We start from the raw sequence: 17,619 nt of genomic DNA, 5'->3' as shown, positions 1-17,619 counted from the left end.
AGAGGAGTACTGTTACTTTTGATAGTTAAAGTATATTTTTCTGATAATACTTCTGGTTTTTAAAGGTCCAGTGTGTAGGATCTGGTGGTATCTAGCGGTGAGGGGAGGAGATTGCAACCAACTGAAGCCTCTCCCGTGTGCCAAGCTTGTTGGAGAGCTACAGTGGCCGCCGCGAAAACGCGAATGGCCCTCTCTAGAGCCAGTTGTTGTAGGAGTAGTGTAGGTCATTCGGAGCAGAGTCAGTGCATAAAGTGTGTGTGTATGTGGGAAGTGAGTGGTGAAGTGAGAGAGAGAGAGCGGCGGTGTCAGGAGCAAGTAATGTTATCGACTCCAGCTCAAGCAGGAAAGGAGTTTGGTTTGTCCGTTCTGGGCTACTGTAGAGACATGGCGGAGCAACATTGCGGACTCCGCGGAGAGGGGACCTGCTTCATATGTAGATATGAAGGGCTCATTCGAAGCTAACGAAAAACATGACTCTTGGTGATTATACACTAAAGAAAACATACTTATTAATAGTATATTCCATTTCTGCCAATAGATCCCCCTAATTGTAACACACTGGTCCTTTAAGTTAAATTTTGAAAGAGGGACTTTAAAGGTACAGTGTATGAGATTTGGCGGCATCTAGCGGCATGGTTGCAGATTGCAACCAACTGAATACCCCTCCGCTCACTCCTCCCTTTCCAAGACACACTGTTCCTTTGAGTAAAGGATCTAGGTATTTCTTCCACCACTGCTGTAATTCAGGTTGAAATGACACATCCAACAAGCATTATACTAAATATCCCAACCCTCTCAGGTACTCTGTTGGCCTCTGTTGTTGTTAGTGCAATATAATGAGTAACTCACGGCAGTCGTGTTCATCAGAGTCATCCACACAGTCTGATGTGCCGTCACAGTGCCAGTCACCTGGTATACATCGACCTGTCCCACAGCGAAACTGCCCCGACTCACATCCTAAACACAATTACCATTTTTCATCATTCAGTGCTTGATTTCAAGCTGTTTCTTACATGCTATCAGAATGTTTATCCACAGTTATCCATCAATGTTTTTGCCATTTTAATGTTGATTCATGTATTATTATTATTTGAGTTTTTATAATTATTTAATGATGTCCAAAACATGTTACTCTGTCCATCCTGGGTCCTAGAGGCAAGGAGAATTTTTTTTTTAAAAGATAATTGATAAATCCTTAAATACTCGATATTTAATTAAAAAAGCATGGTGTAAGAGGGAAGGGGTGCCTTCCACTGATGAAGCATGTTGTTAACAGCATTGACAAGCCTTGGAGACAAGCGTGCCAGCCATCCCCCCCCAAACGTTACACAATCTGCACCGCACTCATCCCGAGCCTCCTTTTGATGTTCTCACTGAGTGGCATCTGTAGAGATAAGGTAGCACCACTCTACCTTCCCTGACGTTTTCCAGGAGAGATTGATTCAGGCAGCATAGTTCAGTGGCAGAGCACTCCGTCAGACCCGTCCAAATAGGAATGTGCAATTCTGATTGTCTCTCTGACAGCCTGATTTATGGTGCATGCTGTTCCTGTCCGGTCTGAAATGTAATTGGAATAAATAGTGGTACTGGGTGGTACCGCAACCATTTCAACCCAAATTCTTCGTGAGGAGAGCTGTGAGGTGGTGATTGGTGGTGCTCGCTTGGGGTTGGTGGTCTATCTCTGCCCTGTCTTATGCAGCATTTTGGAAACATTCTTCATTCGTAATGAAATAGCTTCCTACGCTTGCAAAATATTAGTTATCTAAAATCAAATCCTGCAGTACCCCATAGCTACAGCTCTACAATTCCACTATAATAGCTTATAGGGAATTATAGACACATGCTGTGACAAAAAAATGTGTGTTTATCTGAGCAAAAAATGTAATGTGTTAAAGGTAAACTACCAAAAATGCCTACAAACCTTATAAATGCTGTGTGAATAAGGAGTTGATTGTATTTCGAGTCAGAGGTTTATCATCTCCTTTATGTAATGCTCTCTTTTAAAGGTAGATCACTTCCACATCAGTTGCGGGGTCACTGCCTGTGCTACTGCACTAAAAGCCACGTACGCTCTTGTCTCAGATTAATTAGCCAACAAAACGGCCAACTGCTTTACGACCAAAAACCAGGAAAACAAGCTGCATATTTAACTCCTTCAGCAGCTATCCAGGAAGCAAAACCTTTTTTTCCTCCTCAGTTTACTAATGATAAAATTGCTCACAATCTGCTCAAAGGGAGCCTTTGTTGCAAGGAAGTGATCCCCGAGGTTTCAGCATCATCTATAGCATGGCAGCAGGGTGGCATACAGTATACGAACGGCTAAGAGATGCTGCTCTATTTATCAAAAATACAATATTTCTCTCGACAATTTAGGGCGGATTTATTCATACATTTATGTCTTGAATGTCCAGACAAAACTGTTGTCTGTAGAGGGCCACACAGTTCTAAAAATAGAAATTAAATTATGTTATCAAACTGAACAAATGTGTAACAATAAAATAAAATTGTAAAACAAACGAATGAAATAACATTATTCAAAATCTGCTTTGGAAAAGAACAAAGATGTTTTACTACTGACATACGTTCAGACCTAGGTTGATAACCTAAAAACACATGTGCCAAAGAGAAACCAATCTGTTGGAGGCTTCCAAATGCCGCCAGTGTTTCCTGACAGCATTACTTCTGGGAAAGGTGACAGATACACTGAAGCTGAACCTTTCAACGGCACTATCTTGTTCGAGGGTTCCTCTTACAATCTGAAAAGAACGTCTTCTTTGTAACTTTTCCTTAATCCTTAAATTTATATGTCTTCATCGAGACAAAGTCGCAATTTCACTATTTCAATCAATATTACTGGAGGTAAAAGCCAGGGTAAATGTTGCAAAAGTGCTATTAAGAATGTTTAATCTGAGTTTGATGATCAGTGCTTTTTTGTTTGAGTGTTTTTGTGTAATTTAATGTTTTCCTTTCCCCTCCTTGTCTTTCCTAATTAGCAACTTAAACCCACAGCAGGAGAGAGCACCGCGCTATCCATACAGGAAGATGAGGACGCCCAACAAAGAAGAGCAGTAGAGGAATTTTCATTAGAATGAAGCCCCCCATACGCCTTAAACCCCACTGGGAAATCACAATGGCACAAAAGAGGTGCCAGCAGGGATGCAAACTCATAACTGGAAGTGTCACCCTAAAAAAGTACTCAGCAGAAAGGAGAGTACAGTGAGGCTTACTTCCTGCGATAACGTAAAACAAAAGTGGAACATAAGCTCCCCTCTCGTGGCCACCCATTAAGAAAACACCTGTCCACTACCACTGAAACATCTCTTTCTTGTCACGTGGGGCGCGTGAAAGCTTTCATCAATGCCGTCTTGTTTTGGCGCAGCCCTCTGCACTCACTGAATCACTGAATGCGTGTGGAGAAAAGTGGAGAAAACGGCTGCTGGCAGCATGAAACGCTGGACCCATCCATGCTGTCAGAGCGAAGTGCTGCTGCCTATTTCATATGGAAATCAATGCAGCAGAATGCAGTCAATTGCCAAACAAGTGACTTTGGCTCTTACTGCTACACACAAAACAGTGAAAAACCGAGGGGCTTTGGCAGCCGGAGCAAAAGGGAGGAATAAATAGAGTGTGGATTAAAGCCTTGGTGTGGTTAGAACTGAGGAATACTCAACATGATTTTTTGGTACGTGCCTTAACAAGAGCATGAGTGAAAAGAATCATAAATTAAGTTGTCACAATGCAATGAGAAAGACAACTTATTTTTCCTCTGTACATTGAGTTACAGCTCACCAACGGTTTATTGGAGGCTAAACTCCATCATCAGCGTCTGTAACCTAGACTGAGGGAGCTGCAGGAAAAGAAAGGAGTTGCTCTCAATTTGTGCCAACTGTGTTCCTGCTACTAACGCAGTGTAACTGTTGCACAAGGATTTAGGCTCCGGAGCCGGAAAGAAGCCGGCATGTGTGAGGTTTAACATGCATGTGCAGGCCAAGTTTAAAAGTTTAAACAGTTTTTACAATCATTAAAGACTCAAAACTATTAATAGGTGTGATCAGATCAAGGCAGTCAAGCCCCACACCTGACCACAATACTAGCAGACTACAATTACATTAACAAACATGTCTGTCTTCATTATTTTGTCTGATAGTCCTCTTGTGAAATAAAAAAGTTAATTTCTAACACCATTAAAGTTCTTACAGTGCACTTAATATGTTATTAAGATGTCACTGACCAATGATTAACGGAGAAAACAACTCAATTTCGTGACAAAACCTGTCTGGAACAGCAAAAACAGCAGAGGATGGTTAACAAACCAGCACCGTGAAATCCCCTCAGACTGTCACATTAGATCACATTAGCTATTAATGCCAGTGTAAGCATTCTGCAGCAGTATCAAGCCCAAGGGCTGCTGGGTAATGTGTTACAGAAGGTCATGGAAGACACAATTATCAAACTAAAGGATTTTTTTGTGGAGGATCAAGCAGAGATTAGACAAAGTATCCTGAGCCCTCATAGTAAATAGAGCTGTGTATTGGCAAGAATCTGGCAATACGATACTTATCATGATACAGGGGTAACGATTCTATATATTGCAATATATTGCGATACAATAAGCAAGGCGATGTATTGCGATTTTTAAAAAATCTAATTTTAGGAAAACTGTCATAGTATAAAGAACACACCACCATATGTATTAAAGAGTAAAAATGCAATTAGAACAGTGGGATCTGCATTTGCATTTATCACAGTCCATGTAAAATCCAACATCATAGCACTACTTTGAGAGGTTGCATACACTGAGAGGGCGCATATATTTGCAAATGAAATAAAGTATTGACTGAGTTAATCTTTGCATGTAAACTATTAATAAAAAATGTATACAGGGTTTTTGAGAACCGATACAGTATCAAAAAACATAATATGACGACATTTGATATTTTCTTATACTAATAGTAAAACTACATAAATAAAGTGACAGACCAAAAGACAGCCTTCAGGAAGCAGTTGATATTCTGTATAACATGGAATGGTTATTAAAAATTCATTGTCTATGAATTTTATTAAAACAATCTACATCACTGTCTGTTAATCACAACAAATCCAAGCTAATGATCACCATGAACGTGACAAAGTCTACTGAGAGTCTGCCGTTTTTAGTCAAGTCATCCTTCTGTACACACTTCAGTTGTCATCAGTAAATGTCAGCTACCAGCTACTGTGGCTGCTGTAATTCAAAGGAAATGCCAAGTGAATTTTCTAAATGCTACAGTCTGTTACGTTGTCTTTTTTGGCGTGGACAGTCCACCTTTTTCTGTTTTTGTGAGGAAATAGGTCCAGGATATTTTATAATAAATAAAAAGAAAGCTGCAGCCATGTATGCCCTTACTCTTGGTACAGTTTTTAGTTAACTTCAAACTGCTCCTTAGGTAGAAATGGCTCCATTCTGCAGCAGCTGCAGTGTAATTAGTTGCTTGATTCACACTAAGGAGCTTACATACTAAGGGTTGAGCAAAAAGAAAGCAGATTACAATTTGAGAAGTAGGATCTAGCCGGGGCTACAAACACAAGAGACAAACACAAGACTGTCATGCCATAAAGAGCCGTATCTGAGCATTTGTTTTGTCTGCCTCATGAGAAAAAATAAAGGTCTTCCTTGAGCTGGAATCAAGTTTGAATTAGTGGTGGTTTGCGGCGTAAAATCTTGCTCCACTGACTGAATGAGATTTGTACCAGTAGCTCTCAGTCCTCACAGATTGTCTGTAAGTCACATGCTCTTTTCTGTTACCTAGCAACAGTAAAGCTCAGGCAAAAGTTCCTCAAGAGAACTTCCAATCTGTCTGAGGACGGCTTTGTGCTCAACCTTTAAAGTAATACTATGTGGTAAAACATTTAGCTCTGGAGCCAGAATAACATTACATAGTGGCCACATCAAAATTACTGAAAGTGGTTGTGTAGTTCCATTATAATAGTGCCTTTTTTTAGATCATCAACAAGGTTATTCCCATGTGTTTAGTTGATTTAGTTTGGATGAATACTTTATTGTTATGTGCTAAAAAATAAATAAATACAGAAGCATTTTTAATTCACCAACAATTTCCTTTCATAGTAACTGGTTTGTTTTGATGAGCAAAAAGGTTATTCCCATGTGTTTAGTTGATTTAGTTTGATTTTTGGATGGATACTTAATTGTTATGTGCTAAAAAAAAATCAATAAATACAGAAGCATTTTTAATTCAGCAGTAATTTCCCTCCACAGTTTGTTTTGATGAGCAACAAGTGCACTTAGTGGATCCCTAAGCAGCACAACAACTCTGCAGGTCCTTCAATGAATCATTCAGCTGACAGACTGTGTGAAAAAAAAAAAAAAAAAGTGTAAAAGGAAAATAAAAAAAATTCTTACCTTGAGAGTGGCACCATCTAACACAGCATAAGAAGACGAGGAAGAGTTGAAGTAGCAGTGCTCTCCACATTCTGGCTGGTCCGTCCAGCTCCGCTGTGCAGATGGAGGAGCTGCAGGGACTGGGGGGCTGTGCTGGGATGCTGTTGCTTTGCTTTCTTCTGTCTGTCTTTCTTGGCCCGCTAGTTGATGAAAAGGGGCGTGCACAAAGGCCAGGACAGCCGCTCCCCCTAGCACAGGAACAGCCTCGGCCCTCCAGGATAAATCCCTCTGGATAGCCCTGGAATCTGCATAATGCCATGCAGCAGCCAGGCACGACTTGTCCCGAGTGCCAGTGATTTTTCACTCACAGCTAGAGGGCTATCAACACTGTTTATTAGCTCTGGGAATTAGGAGGGTGCACACCAGGCTTGGGAGGAAAAATAATGATAGGAGTAATAGATTTTTTTAAAAAAGAGTACTTCCCCACACCAAGCTGGACATATAGCCCAACAGCCACAACATGAAATCATGTAGGAGTGTAGTATCCTACACATTAGCCTACACCAGGGGTCAGCAACCTGCAGCTCCGGAGCCACATGCTGCTCTTTAGCTCCTCTCCAGTGGAAGAAATAAGTGGAAATGAATAACTGTTTTTTTGTTTACATTTTCATTTTTATTTATCATTGTTGTAGGTCTATGGTACGACGGTACGATGGTAGTATTAGGGCCATATTGAGGAAAAATAAATAAATCTGAGATTTCGAGAATAAAGTCAAAGGTTTACGGAAAAAAAAGTCGTAATATTATGAGAATGAAGTCATAATATTATAAAGTAGTAATTTTATGTTATTTAATTTTTTTTCGTAACGTTATGACTTTATTTTCGTAATATTACAGCTTTTTTCTCGTAAAGTTAGTACTTTATTCTTGTAATATTATGACTTTTTTTCTCGTGAAGTTACGACTTTATTCTCGTAATATTACGACTTTCTTTCTCATAAAGTTATGACTTTATTCTCGTAATATTACGACTTTTTTCTCGTAAAGTTATGACTTTATTCTTGTAATATTATGACTTTTTTTCTCGTAAAGTTATGACTTTATTCTTGTAATATTACATATTGTTTCTCATAAAGTTATGACTTTATTCTCGTAACATTACGACTTTTTTCTCGTAAAGTTATGACTTTATTCTCGTAATATCATGACTTTTTTCTCGTAAAGTTATGACTTTATTCTTGAAATATTACGCCTTTTTTCTCGTAAAGTTATGACTTTATTCTTGTTATATTACGACTTTATTCTTGTAATATTACATATTGTTTCTCATAAAGTTATGACTTTATTCTCGTAACATTACGACTTTTTTCTCGTAAAGTTATGACTTTATTCTCGTAACATTACGACTTTTTTTCTCGTAAAGTTATGACTTTATTCTCGTAATATCATGACTTTTTTCTCGTAAAGTTATGACTTTATTCTTGAAATATTACGCCTTTTTTCTCGTAAAGTTATGACTTTATTCTTGTTATATTACGACTTTATTCTTGTAATATTACGACTTTTTTCTCGTAAAGTTGTGACTTTATTCTCGTAATATTAAGACCTTCTTTCTCGTAAAAGATATGTACCAAACAGTTGGAAACAGGTGTTATGTCGAAGTCTGCTCCCCGTCGAATAGTAGTGATGTGTCGGTCACGAACGAGCCGGTTCAAAGAGCCGGCTCTTTTAAGTGAACGATTAGAGCCGGCTCCCGTCCTAGAGACGTTTTTATTTTATTTTTTTATTTACTTAATTCAAGGCAGAATGATAGGACGATCTTCACCACTGGCACTCCATGCACTGACTGTGACTGAATGTTGTCTTAATGACGTCCGTGCGACCAATCAGGTGGTGACAGACCACGATCATACCATCAAACAGGGAGGGGCGGACGGTTGCGTGGCGCGCTGATGGTCTACAGGTACAGAGCAGGAGGAAGAGGAGGAGAGAAAGAGAGAGAGGAGTGCGTTGCATTGCGTTGCGTTGCGTTGCGTTGCGTTGCGTTGCGTTGCGTTGCGTTGCGTTGCGATGCGTTGCGTTGCGTTGCGTTGCGTTGCGATGCGATGCGTTGCGTTGCGTTGCGTTGCGATGCATTGCGATGCGTTGCGTTGCGTTGCGATGCAGTGCATGAATAGCCGACAAGATGAGTGACAGTCGGAAATGAAGCAGCATGTAAAATGATGATATTCTGGAAATTATAATGTTTAGTATAATTATATTGAATAAATTAAGTGATATATGTGCACACATACTAATCATAGGTCAAAACTGCGCTAAATTTTAAATTATAAAAGGCTGAAGTGGTAAAACGAAGAGCCGAAAGAGCCGGCTCTTCTCGCTGAGCTGAGCCAAATGATCCGGCTCACTAAAAAGAGCCTGAATTCCCATCACTATCGAATAGTGTTTCCCTACCTGTTGAAATGACAGCGCCCCCCTCGGTAGTTACGGTTGGTTCCGGTTTAGGTAAAGGGGACACATATCGACGGGACACAATAAGCTACACATAACACCTGTTAAAGCAACATAATGAATAAAACTACCGTTACTTGTTCTTCCACCATGATTATGTTGTCTTGTTAAATGGTCCACACACCTTCACAGTGCTAGCGACTGACCAGAAGCCCAACATCTCCATCGTGCGGCCGAACAGGCTGCTGCTTCTAATGAATCACAGCTCAGAGATGTTGCCTTAGCAACCGAGCAACTGAAACTTTAGATAAATGTGTAAAAACTGAGAGTAAGCGCTTCGTTTATGTGAAAGTCAACAGATACTCATGGCAACTCCACAGAGAAATGCAGAAAGCTTCATGAAGGTGGAGGGCAACACTACAGAGGTATGTATAAAACTTATTGACAACTTATTAACGTTAGGTTAACGTTACTCTCAACATTACAGGGAAATATTGTGCTTTCTACTCCACTATGTTGTGCTTTCTACTCCACTATGTTGTGCTTTCTACTCCACTATGTTGTGCTTTCCACTATATTGTGCTTTCTACTATGTTGTGCTTTCTACTCCACTATATTGTGCTTTCTACTATATTGTGCTTTCTACTCCACTATGTTGTGCTTTCCACTATATTGTGCTTTCTACTATGTTGTGCTTTCTACTCCACTATGTTGTGCTTTCTACTATATTGTGCTTTCTACTCCACTATGTTGTGCTTTCCACTATATTGTGCTTTCTACTATGTTGTGCTTTCTACTCCACTATGTTGTGCTTTCTACTCCACTATGTTGTGCTTTCTACTCCACTATGTTGTGCTTTCTACTCCACTATATTGTGCTTTCTACTCCACTATGTTGTGCTTTCTACTCCACTATGTTGTGCTTTCCACTATATTGTGCTTTCTACTATGTTGTGCTTTCTACTCCACTATGTTGTGCTTTCTACTCCACTATGTTGTGCTTTCTACTCCACTATGTTGTGCTTTCTACTATATTGTGCTTTCTACTCCACTATGTTGTGCTTTCTACTCCACTATGTTGTGCTTTCCACTATATTGTGCTTTCTACTATGTTGTGCTTTCTACTCCACTATGTTGTGCTTTCTACTCCACTATGTTGTGCTTTCTACTCCACTATGTTGTGCTTTCTACTCCACTATATTGTGCTTTCTACTCCACTATGTTGTGCTTTCTACTCCACTATGTTGTGCTTTCTACTCCACTATGTTGTGCTTTCCACTATGTTGTGCTTTCTACTCCACTATGTTGTGCTTTCCACTATGTTGTGCTTTCTACTCCACTATGTTGTGCTTTCTACTCCACTATGTTGTGCTTTCCACTATATTGTGCTTTCCACTATGTTGTGCTTTCCACTATATTGTGCTTTCTACTCCACTATGTTGTGCTTTCTACTCCACTATGTTGTGCTTTCTACTCCACTATATTGTGCTTTCTACTCCACTATGTTGTGCTTTCTACTCCACTATGTTGTGCTTTCCACTATATTGTGCTTTCTACTCCACTATGTTGTGCTTTGTACTCCACTATATTGTGCTTTCTACTCCACTATATTGTGCTTTCCACTATATTGTGCTTCCTACTCCACTATATTGTGCTTTCTACTCCGCTATATTGTGCTTTGTACTCCACTATATTGTGCTTTGTACTCCACTATATTGTGCTTTGTACTCCACTATATTGTGCTTTGTACTCCACTATATTGTGCTTCCTACTCCACTATATTGTGCTTTGTACTCCACTATATTGTGCTTTCTACTCCACTAACAGTTACATTTATTTGTCAAGCTTTATTTGACAGTAATTCATATACAAAATATGAGCTTATGAAGTTAAATTATTTCAAATAAAACTATACCCAACTGTATAAATTAGCAATATATATAAACATATATCTACTATTGAGGTTGTGCCACTGACTGTCCAAACTAAAGCCTGATATTAGCTTATTAGATGTATTGGCGTGTATGTCACCTGATAAGTAACAAGAAATTGCAAGTACAGTGTCATCGGTCTGCAGGACAGATAATAATGCACTATATTCATTTTTAACAGTCTCTTCTGCACTATATTCACTTTTTTTAATAGTCGTGTATCACAGCTGTTACCGTGCACTTAATCAGTTTTAACAGTTTTCTTCATCTCCTTGTATTTTTATATCTGGTATATTTTTTTGTACTTTGTACTACTAACTTTTTTACTGCCTTTTTACTAACATGTTTTGCACTATGGAACTGTGATGCTGGAAACTTGAATTTCCCTCGGGATCAATAAAGCTACTATCTATCTATCTATCTATCTATCTATCTATCTATCTATCTATCTATCTATCTATCTATCTTTACATAGTTGGTCTACCAGAGAGCACTTTAAGTTTATTTTTCACGTGTTGAAAAATGTCTCCTTCGGTTCATATCTTGATCACAATAGGCCATGTCACTGCAGGGTAAACACAGGTGAAATTAATGACATAAACTATGGCCCTGTTCCATTTAGCCGGACCCAGACCCTGGTATTGTGCATGCTGGCTCACTGGAACAGCTGGGACTCTAAATACAACAGGATCATAATTAATTTGATCAATTATACGTGTGTTTACCCTACTATGACATGTCAAAATAACTGCTGTGAAAAGGGCCCAAATGTTGATATCACTATCAGCCTCATATAAACAGTATCAGTCAGGTCCTTGTCCAAACACAGCATAACTTTATTAAGAAGCTGCCTAAAGCACCTGTGTACTGTATCATGTTTTAACACAGGGCCTTTTTCCTTGTTCCCAGCTTTGCGGCCTTTCTGCGGACGATGCAACAGAGACAAGGATGCTGCGGTCTAGGATAGAGCAACAGTCAAGTCTGATCTGCTTGTTGAAACAGAGAGCAGATGAGGTGCTTCTCCAATGTCTAGCCCTGAGAAAAATCAATATAGAGCTGGAGGGCCGAGTAACAGACTGCCAGAAACAACTGGACGGTGAAAGAAAGAAGTCAGAGGTATTAGAGAAGAGATTTATGGTTTTAGCTGACAACAATCAGGCAATTATTGCCTTCATGGACGAGCACAAAAACCACAATGCCCAGTTAAAGCTGGAAAACAAACAGCTGCAGTCAGAAAATGAAACTCTTTTCTCCCACAAATTACAAGAGAAAGAAGTGTTTGTTCAAAAACTGATGCAAGAAATCAAACAGCTGACAGAGAAATACACAAATACGGAGAAGGAATATCGGTAAGTAGAACTATTGTCAGTTATTAATAGTGCTGAAAGGTCAATCTATTGGTCGATAGACAGAAAATTAATCAAAAGCAGTTTTAATCATCTTTTGATCTTGTGAGTAATTTATCCAGTAAAACTGCCAAACATTCAAATGTGAGCGTTTAAAAAGCTGAAACCTTTCTCTGTGTTGTTCTAAATTGAATACCTTTATTTTAAATCCATCTTTAAGGGAGAAATTAGCTGGATGCCAGTCAAAACTCCTGGAACAAAAATCTCAGCATCAAGCCAAGGATGCATCGCTAAGTGATCAATTGCATGATGCTCAGCAACAAAACAGAGATGCTGTAAAGATGTGCAATGGTGGGTAGTCAACGTATCATTCTCTGAAGTGCTACAAAGTACAGACACTTGTAAACTTGTGGCCTTCTCTCCACAATCAGACCTTAAGCTGAAGCTACAAAAGGCTGAAGAAGAGAATGCTTTGAAGGAAATCAACATGAGAGAAAGCAAAACAAGCATCACCAAAGAGAAGGACAAATTACTGCGTCTGTCTATGGAAAGAGGGAAAGTAATACAGGTGATTAAAAAGAGTATTTGTTTTCCTCACTGAAGTCAAAGCTCTGATGAACCAATAACTTCATGCACACACAAATTGTTCTTAAATACAGGAGAAACAAGAGGAAATCAAGCAACTGGAGACGAAATGGAAAGAAGAGAAAAAGGCCCGGGCCAAAGCAGAGGACAGGTAAATTGTGCATCAACAACACACTACTGCTTTCTGAAGTAGAATTACCACCTTGCGGTTGTATGCCTCCACCAACCCATCAAGTTGCAGGTTACATCCTCGTCTGTCCAAAATGTCATCACTGCATCATTTTATCCTGTTAGACATTTGTGTGAAATTGTCATAATTAGCATATGAATTCTTGAGTTATGGCCTAAAATGTGTTTTTTGAGGTGACAGTGACCTTGACCTTTGACCACCAAAATCTAAGCAGTTCATCCTTGAGTCCAAGTGGACATTTGCGCCAAATTTGAAGAAATTCACTCAAGGTGTTCGTGAGATATCGCGTTCATGACAACCCGAAAATATACAGTAATGCCTCCGGCCACGGCTGTTGCTGGCACAGAGGCATAAAAATCCAAGGTTAACAAGTATTGTCCCTGACTATATTTGTCCATGACCTTGCCTCAGGTTTGAACGGGAAGCAGAAGCTGTTAATGCAGATAGTAAAGTGAAGTCTCTCCAGTCTGCTCTTGATGAATCCGTGACAAAATATGGGATGCTGAAAAAGGTTTGTTGAAATCTGCAATATTGAAAAGTGTGATCGTCAGTGGCTCATATAGAGCTGAGAACATGCTCAGCATATCTTATTCTGCCATTATTTTTACAGGATTTTGAAGCCTTCAAAGAACACAGCACCAACCTCCTTATACAAGAAAGGGAGTTAAATAAGAAGCTTCGCCACATGATTGGCTAAACTTAAGCATCATGTAAGTGTTGTGTTTTCTTACCAGTGTTTTCATTAAAACATTATTTTCACCAAGAATGTTTGCTCACTGACAGTATCAACAATGAAAAAACGACAAACCGTGACAAAAAAAAAAGATATCACAATGTTATTTTTAATCTTGTCTTCACGTTTCAATGGCCTTTCCAGCACCGGCCTGCTCTCACGTACCAGCCACCTCCAGCGCATTGAGAATAGGAGGCAGGCCCTCATCAAACTGGACATCCACCACAGCACCAATCACAGCCACTATCAGGCCGTTGGCCGGTGATGCCTGGTCAGCTGGGGTAGCGTAACCCCGGCCTGAAAGGACAACGACAGAAAAAGGACATCTTATGGAAGCCAATTTCCGCCACTGTGATGAACAAAAAAAAGTTCCTATAATTCATTATAATGAGTTATTGTCTCAATATTTTGACTCAGTATCTAAATATTTTGACTTAGTATCAAAATATTTTTGACTTTCTATATCAATATTTTGACTTAGTATCTCAATATTTTGACCTTCTATCTCAATATTTTGACTTACTATTATTATTTTTTACTTACTATAATTTTTTTTGACTTAGTATCTCAATATTTTGATTTACTATCTCATTATTTTTGACTTACTATCTCATTATTTTTGACTTAGTATCACAATATTTTGACTTAGTATCTCAATATTTTGACCTTCTATCTCAATATTTTGACTTACTATTATTATTTTTTACTTACTATAATTTTTTTTTACTTAGTATATCAATATTTAGATTTATTATCTCATTATTTTTGACTTACTATCTCATTATTTTTTACTTAGTATCACAATATTTTGACTGACTATCTCGTTTCTCATTATTATGAGATACTAAGTCAAAATAATGAGATAGTAAATCAAAATATTGAGATATAATCTTTTTTTTTTTAATCACAGTGGCAGAAATGGGCTTCCATAATAATCACATTAATGGCAACGTAATAAAAGTGACTTTAAATGTGACAGCAGCAACTCGAATTGAGAAATCAAAACATCCTACAGATAGTAAACAAGGATTAACATGTGCATGTGATATATTAAAAATACAAGTCAAATAAACAAAACTTCAAATACTTTCCTGGGTAGCATTGCCCATGTTTAAAAAGTTTATTCACTCAGTCGAAGAAAGAGCTGCATGATTGTCTTTAGAGAGTTGATTCTGGGCTTAAAAGCCTGCAGACTCTCCTGCAGCACCGTCCCACAGCACCCAACATGGTTAAGATGGCTGCAGGTGAATGAACACCATGTACACGCACACAACTGTGAGAGATCTGCAACTGTTAAACTAAAGGGCTGTCTGAGCATGCGCGTTTCTTATCCCCTCCTTTACCAGAAGAGGGCAGCACAAACCTGCCTAATAAGATTTCCCTCACTGGAATGAATGAATGAATGAATGAATGAATGAATGACTTTATTTCGAACATAAAACTAAATAAAAACAGATACAAAATAATAACAAACAAAACAAGAGTAATAGTGTCCGAAAAGGAGTAGGTAGAAGTAAAACTTATATTTCCCTACCCCTTTCTCACTTCTCCTCTAATAACTCATATATCATAGAATGATTATATAATATAATATAAAAACTATCCTAGATTTATTTACATCCCAAATTGAATATATGAACATCATCCCAAGTTTATTTACAATCCACATATTCATCCGGAGTTGAAAAGTAGATATAAACCAACCCTTATCACAACTCTTCCTCAACCATATACCTCCCAAAAATATATTTTCTGTATAGCTTTTTAAATTTATTTATATATGTGTTCCGCTTCAACCCATCACCTAACCCATTCCACAAATCCACCCCACAGACTGAAATACTTATACTCTTCTTTGTTGTACGAACACAATGCTTTTTAAAAACTCAATTTTCCTCTTAAATTATAACGCCTACCTCCCTGTCACAAAACATTTCTTGAATATTGCCCGGAAGTTAATTATTTCTTGCTTTGAACATAATTATTGTGGTTTTAATGAAAATACAATACTGTGGATTTCACACCTGTATATTCTACCCTTCTGTTACAGAAGACAGGTTTCAATTTTTCAAGTGTTTTTCACACTTCTTCTTTGAGATTTGGCCATTTGTAAAATATAACTTGTGGAGAATCTGAATCCATACATCAAATTTATACTCTGATCATGTGAAGATGTACATCAGTAATACAATTCAGCATTCATTCAAATCAGAAATTCTAACTATTTACTAGTTACTAATTTGGATAATATTGTATATTACAAATATATGCATTATTTTTTTTACAAGTTTTACATACCTGTACAAACCTATTCAAAGTCTGTGATGAATACAATTAAAAGAAAACCTGTCATTGCAATATTTTTTTTCTTACTTTATATATTTTTTTTCTATTCAGAGGACTAGGTGCAAAGTTACAGATGACATCACCTATTCTAAACAATAATTTCTTAATAGGTTGTACATACAAATACAATATATATATAAATTGAAAAAATAAATAAATAATAATGATAATAATAACAAAATAAAGTAAAACAAATTGTGCAGGATGTATATATATAATTATATATATATATATATATATATATATATATATATAATTATATATATATTAGACTCTAATCCTTGTCTACCATTTACAATTTCTTTATTTGATATATGTAACTGAACACAACAATTCTAAAAAAAAACACGGCAAACTTAATAGTCAATGAGTGATGGACGCACATGAAGGACAACCTAACTTTACAATCATTTTCACAACTTACAAATGTTGCTGCAGCACATGGGAACACGATGAATGGATGTCATTCATCATAGAGCAAAGTGACGGGGTGGATTTTGCCAAGCTATCATTCAGTGCAACATTCCTTTGTGTCAAGAGAGTCTCCTCTAATTACTTCTTGCCTGGAGCCTTCTCGATACAAAGCCTCTTCACCTCACAGCAGGCAGCCATGAATCCTCAGCCAGTCTGCACAGGATCAGCCCCATCTCCAACCACACCAGGAGGAGGACGCTAAAAGGTCACCTCTACTAGTGAATGGTCAGATGGTCATCTTTTAGGGTCTGGAAGGTGAACTACCACCTACAGCATCCAGTTATTAAGATATATTGCGTGTCACTCGCCTACTGGTTGCAACCACCCTTTTCACTAAAGTATAATTAAAGGACACAAATCACAATAGCCGACAGAAGGTAAATCTAGTGCACTAAAGTCAGTTGAGGTTTCTGTTGAGAATACTGTGATCATCCACTGTTGAAAACAACAGGACTGAATTGATCTTTTTCTAGCATCTCTACACTAGTTGTCATTGCTTAGGGATTTTATAATTTATTTAGAAAATCTCTTTTTCCTCAGGCAGGGCGGTTACAGTCATGTAAAGTCAGGGCGGGGAACAAAGGTGACCAAGCCTTTGCCATTAGGGCCTCTAAGCTTGAACCCCCCACTACCTGTGGAATTTATGCTAGCATCAATGCCACTTTTTATATCACCTCTTAAAAAACGCTTTTAACCCCATTTAATCGTTGCAATTTTTGTGCTATTTTATTCTGATGTAACCTTATTGTAGTTTATATGCAACATTTTTCTGCAATGTTTACTGACTTCAACAGATTTAAATAATTGGGATTTTAAAAAATACTGCTGACTCTATGCCAGATTCTCAGATTGCATAACTATCCCACTCATCCCTGCTCGCTATGGTCAAAACAAACTGCTTTAAACCAATATCATCCAAAGTGTAATACATCATCACAGGCAATTTATCCCATCACAGAAAATACTGAGATAATAAGCAGAATTAAGCTTCAATCAATCATTCAATCAAAATGTATTTGTATAGCCCTTTATAATAACCAAAAGGCACCCAAAGTGCTTTACATTAACATCAAGAAATAACAGGAATAAAAACATAACATATCAAAAAATCATAAAAAGGTGCATAAAAAGCACAGGAAAAATGTCACCGGGCTACTAGGTATAAAAGCCAATCTAAATAAAAAA

General features: G+C 38.0%; 2 protein-coding genes and 1 long non-coding RNA gene across 5 annotated transcripts in view; 1 reads left to right on the top strand and 2 right to left on the bottom strand.

Moving 5' to 3' along the window:
- lrp2a (low density lipoprotein receptor-related protein 2a) overlaps window positions 1-6,713 on the bottom strand; it is a 60,143-nt gene extending 53,430 nt beyond the window's left edge. For 2 of the 3 annotated variants that reach the window (XR_012597162.1, XM_074659357.1), the window contains exons 1-2: window positions 6,401-6,713; window positions 850-957 (exon numbers count right to left, since the gene is read on the bottom strand). Coding sequence is in view for 2 of the 3 variants with exons in the window: in XM_074659357.1 (XP_074515458.1) it covers window positions 850-957; window positions 6,401-6,698 (406 nt within the window). In the remaining variant the exon portion in view is untranslated. The remainder of the gene's footprint in view (window positions 1-849; window positions 958-6,400) is intronic. The other variant, XM_074659358.1, reaches the window with a different exon arrangement.
- A 2,162-nt stretch (window positions 6,714-8,875) lies between these two features.
- Window positions 8,876-14,701, top strand: LOC141782715 (coiled-coil domain-containing protein 89). Its single transcript, XM_074659356.1, has 8 exons — window positions 8,876-9,255; window positions 11,670-12,109; window positions 12,327-12,457; window positions 12,538-12,674; window positions 12,766-12,842; window positions 13,293-13,392; window positions 13,492-13,591; window positions 13,759-14,701. Exons 1-7 carry the CDS (start codon window positions 9,196-9,198, stop codon window positions 13,576-13,578), a joined length of 1,032 nt encoding a protein of 343 aa, XP_074515457.1. The 5' UTR covers window positions 8,876-9,195; the 3' UTR covers window positions 13,579-13,591; window positions 13,759-14,701.
- On the bottom strand, window positions 13,703-15,943 carry LOC141782716 (uncharacterized). The gene is made up of 2 exons (XR_012597161.1): window positions 14,217-15,943; window positions 13,703-14,069 (listed from the first exon to the last, which is right to left on the bottom strand). It is a non-coding gene; the product is annotated as an uncharacterized LOC141782716 (long non-coding RNA).
- Window positions 15,944-17,619: the final 1,676 nt, after the last annotated feature.

This window comes from Sebastes fasciatus, chromosome 14, assembly GCF_043250625.1.
Source record: "Sebastes fasciatus isolate fSebFas1 chromosome 14, fSebFas1.pri, whole genome shotgun sequence".
Taxonomy (NCBI): domain Eukaryota; kingdom Metazoa; phylum Chordata; class Actinopteri; order Perciformes; family Sebastidae; genus Sebastes; species Sebastes fasciatus.
The sequence above is the reverse complement of the archived record's forward strand: the minus strand, read 5'-3'. Positions and strand labels throughout refer to the sequence as shown.

Excerpts from the sequence above, each read along its gene's own strand:
- LOC141782715 (XM_074659356.1), top strand. The coding sequence starts at position 9,196 with ATGGCAACTCCACAGAGAAATGCAGAAAGCTTCATGAAGGTGGAGGGC. Across the intron at positions 12,110-12,326 it reads AATACGGAGAAGGAATATCG|GGAGAAATTAGCTGGATGCC; the intron begins GTAAGTAGAACT and ends TCCATCTTTAAG. Across the intron at positions 13,393-13,491 it reads AATATGGGATGCTGAAAAAG|GATTTTGAAGCCTTCAAAGA; the intron begins GTTTGTTGAAAT and ends TTATTTTTACAG.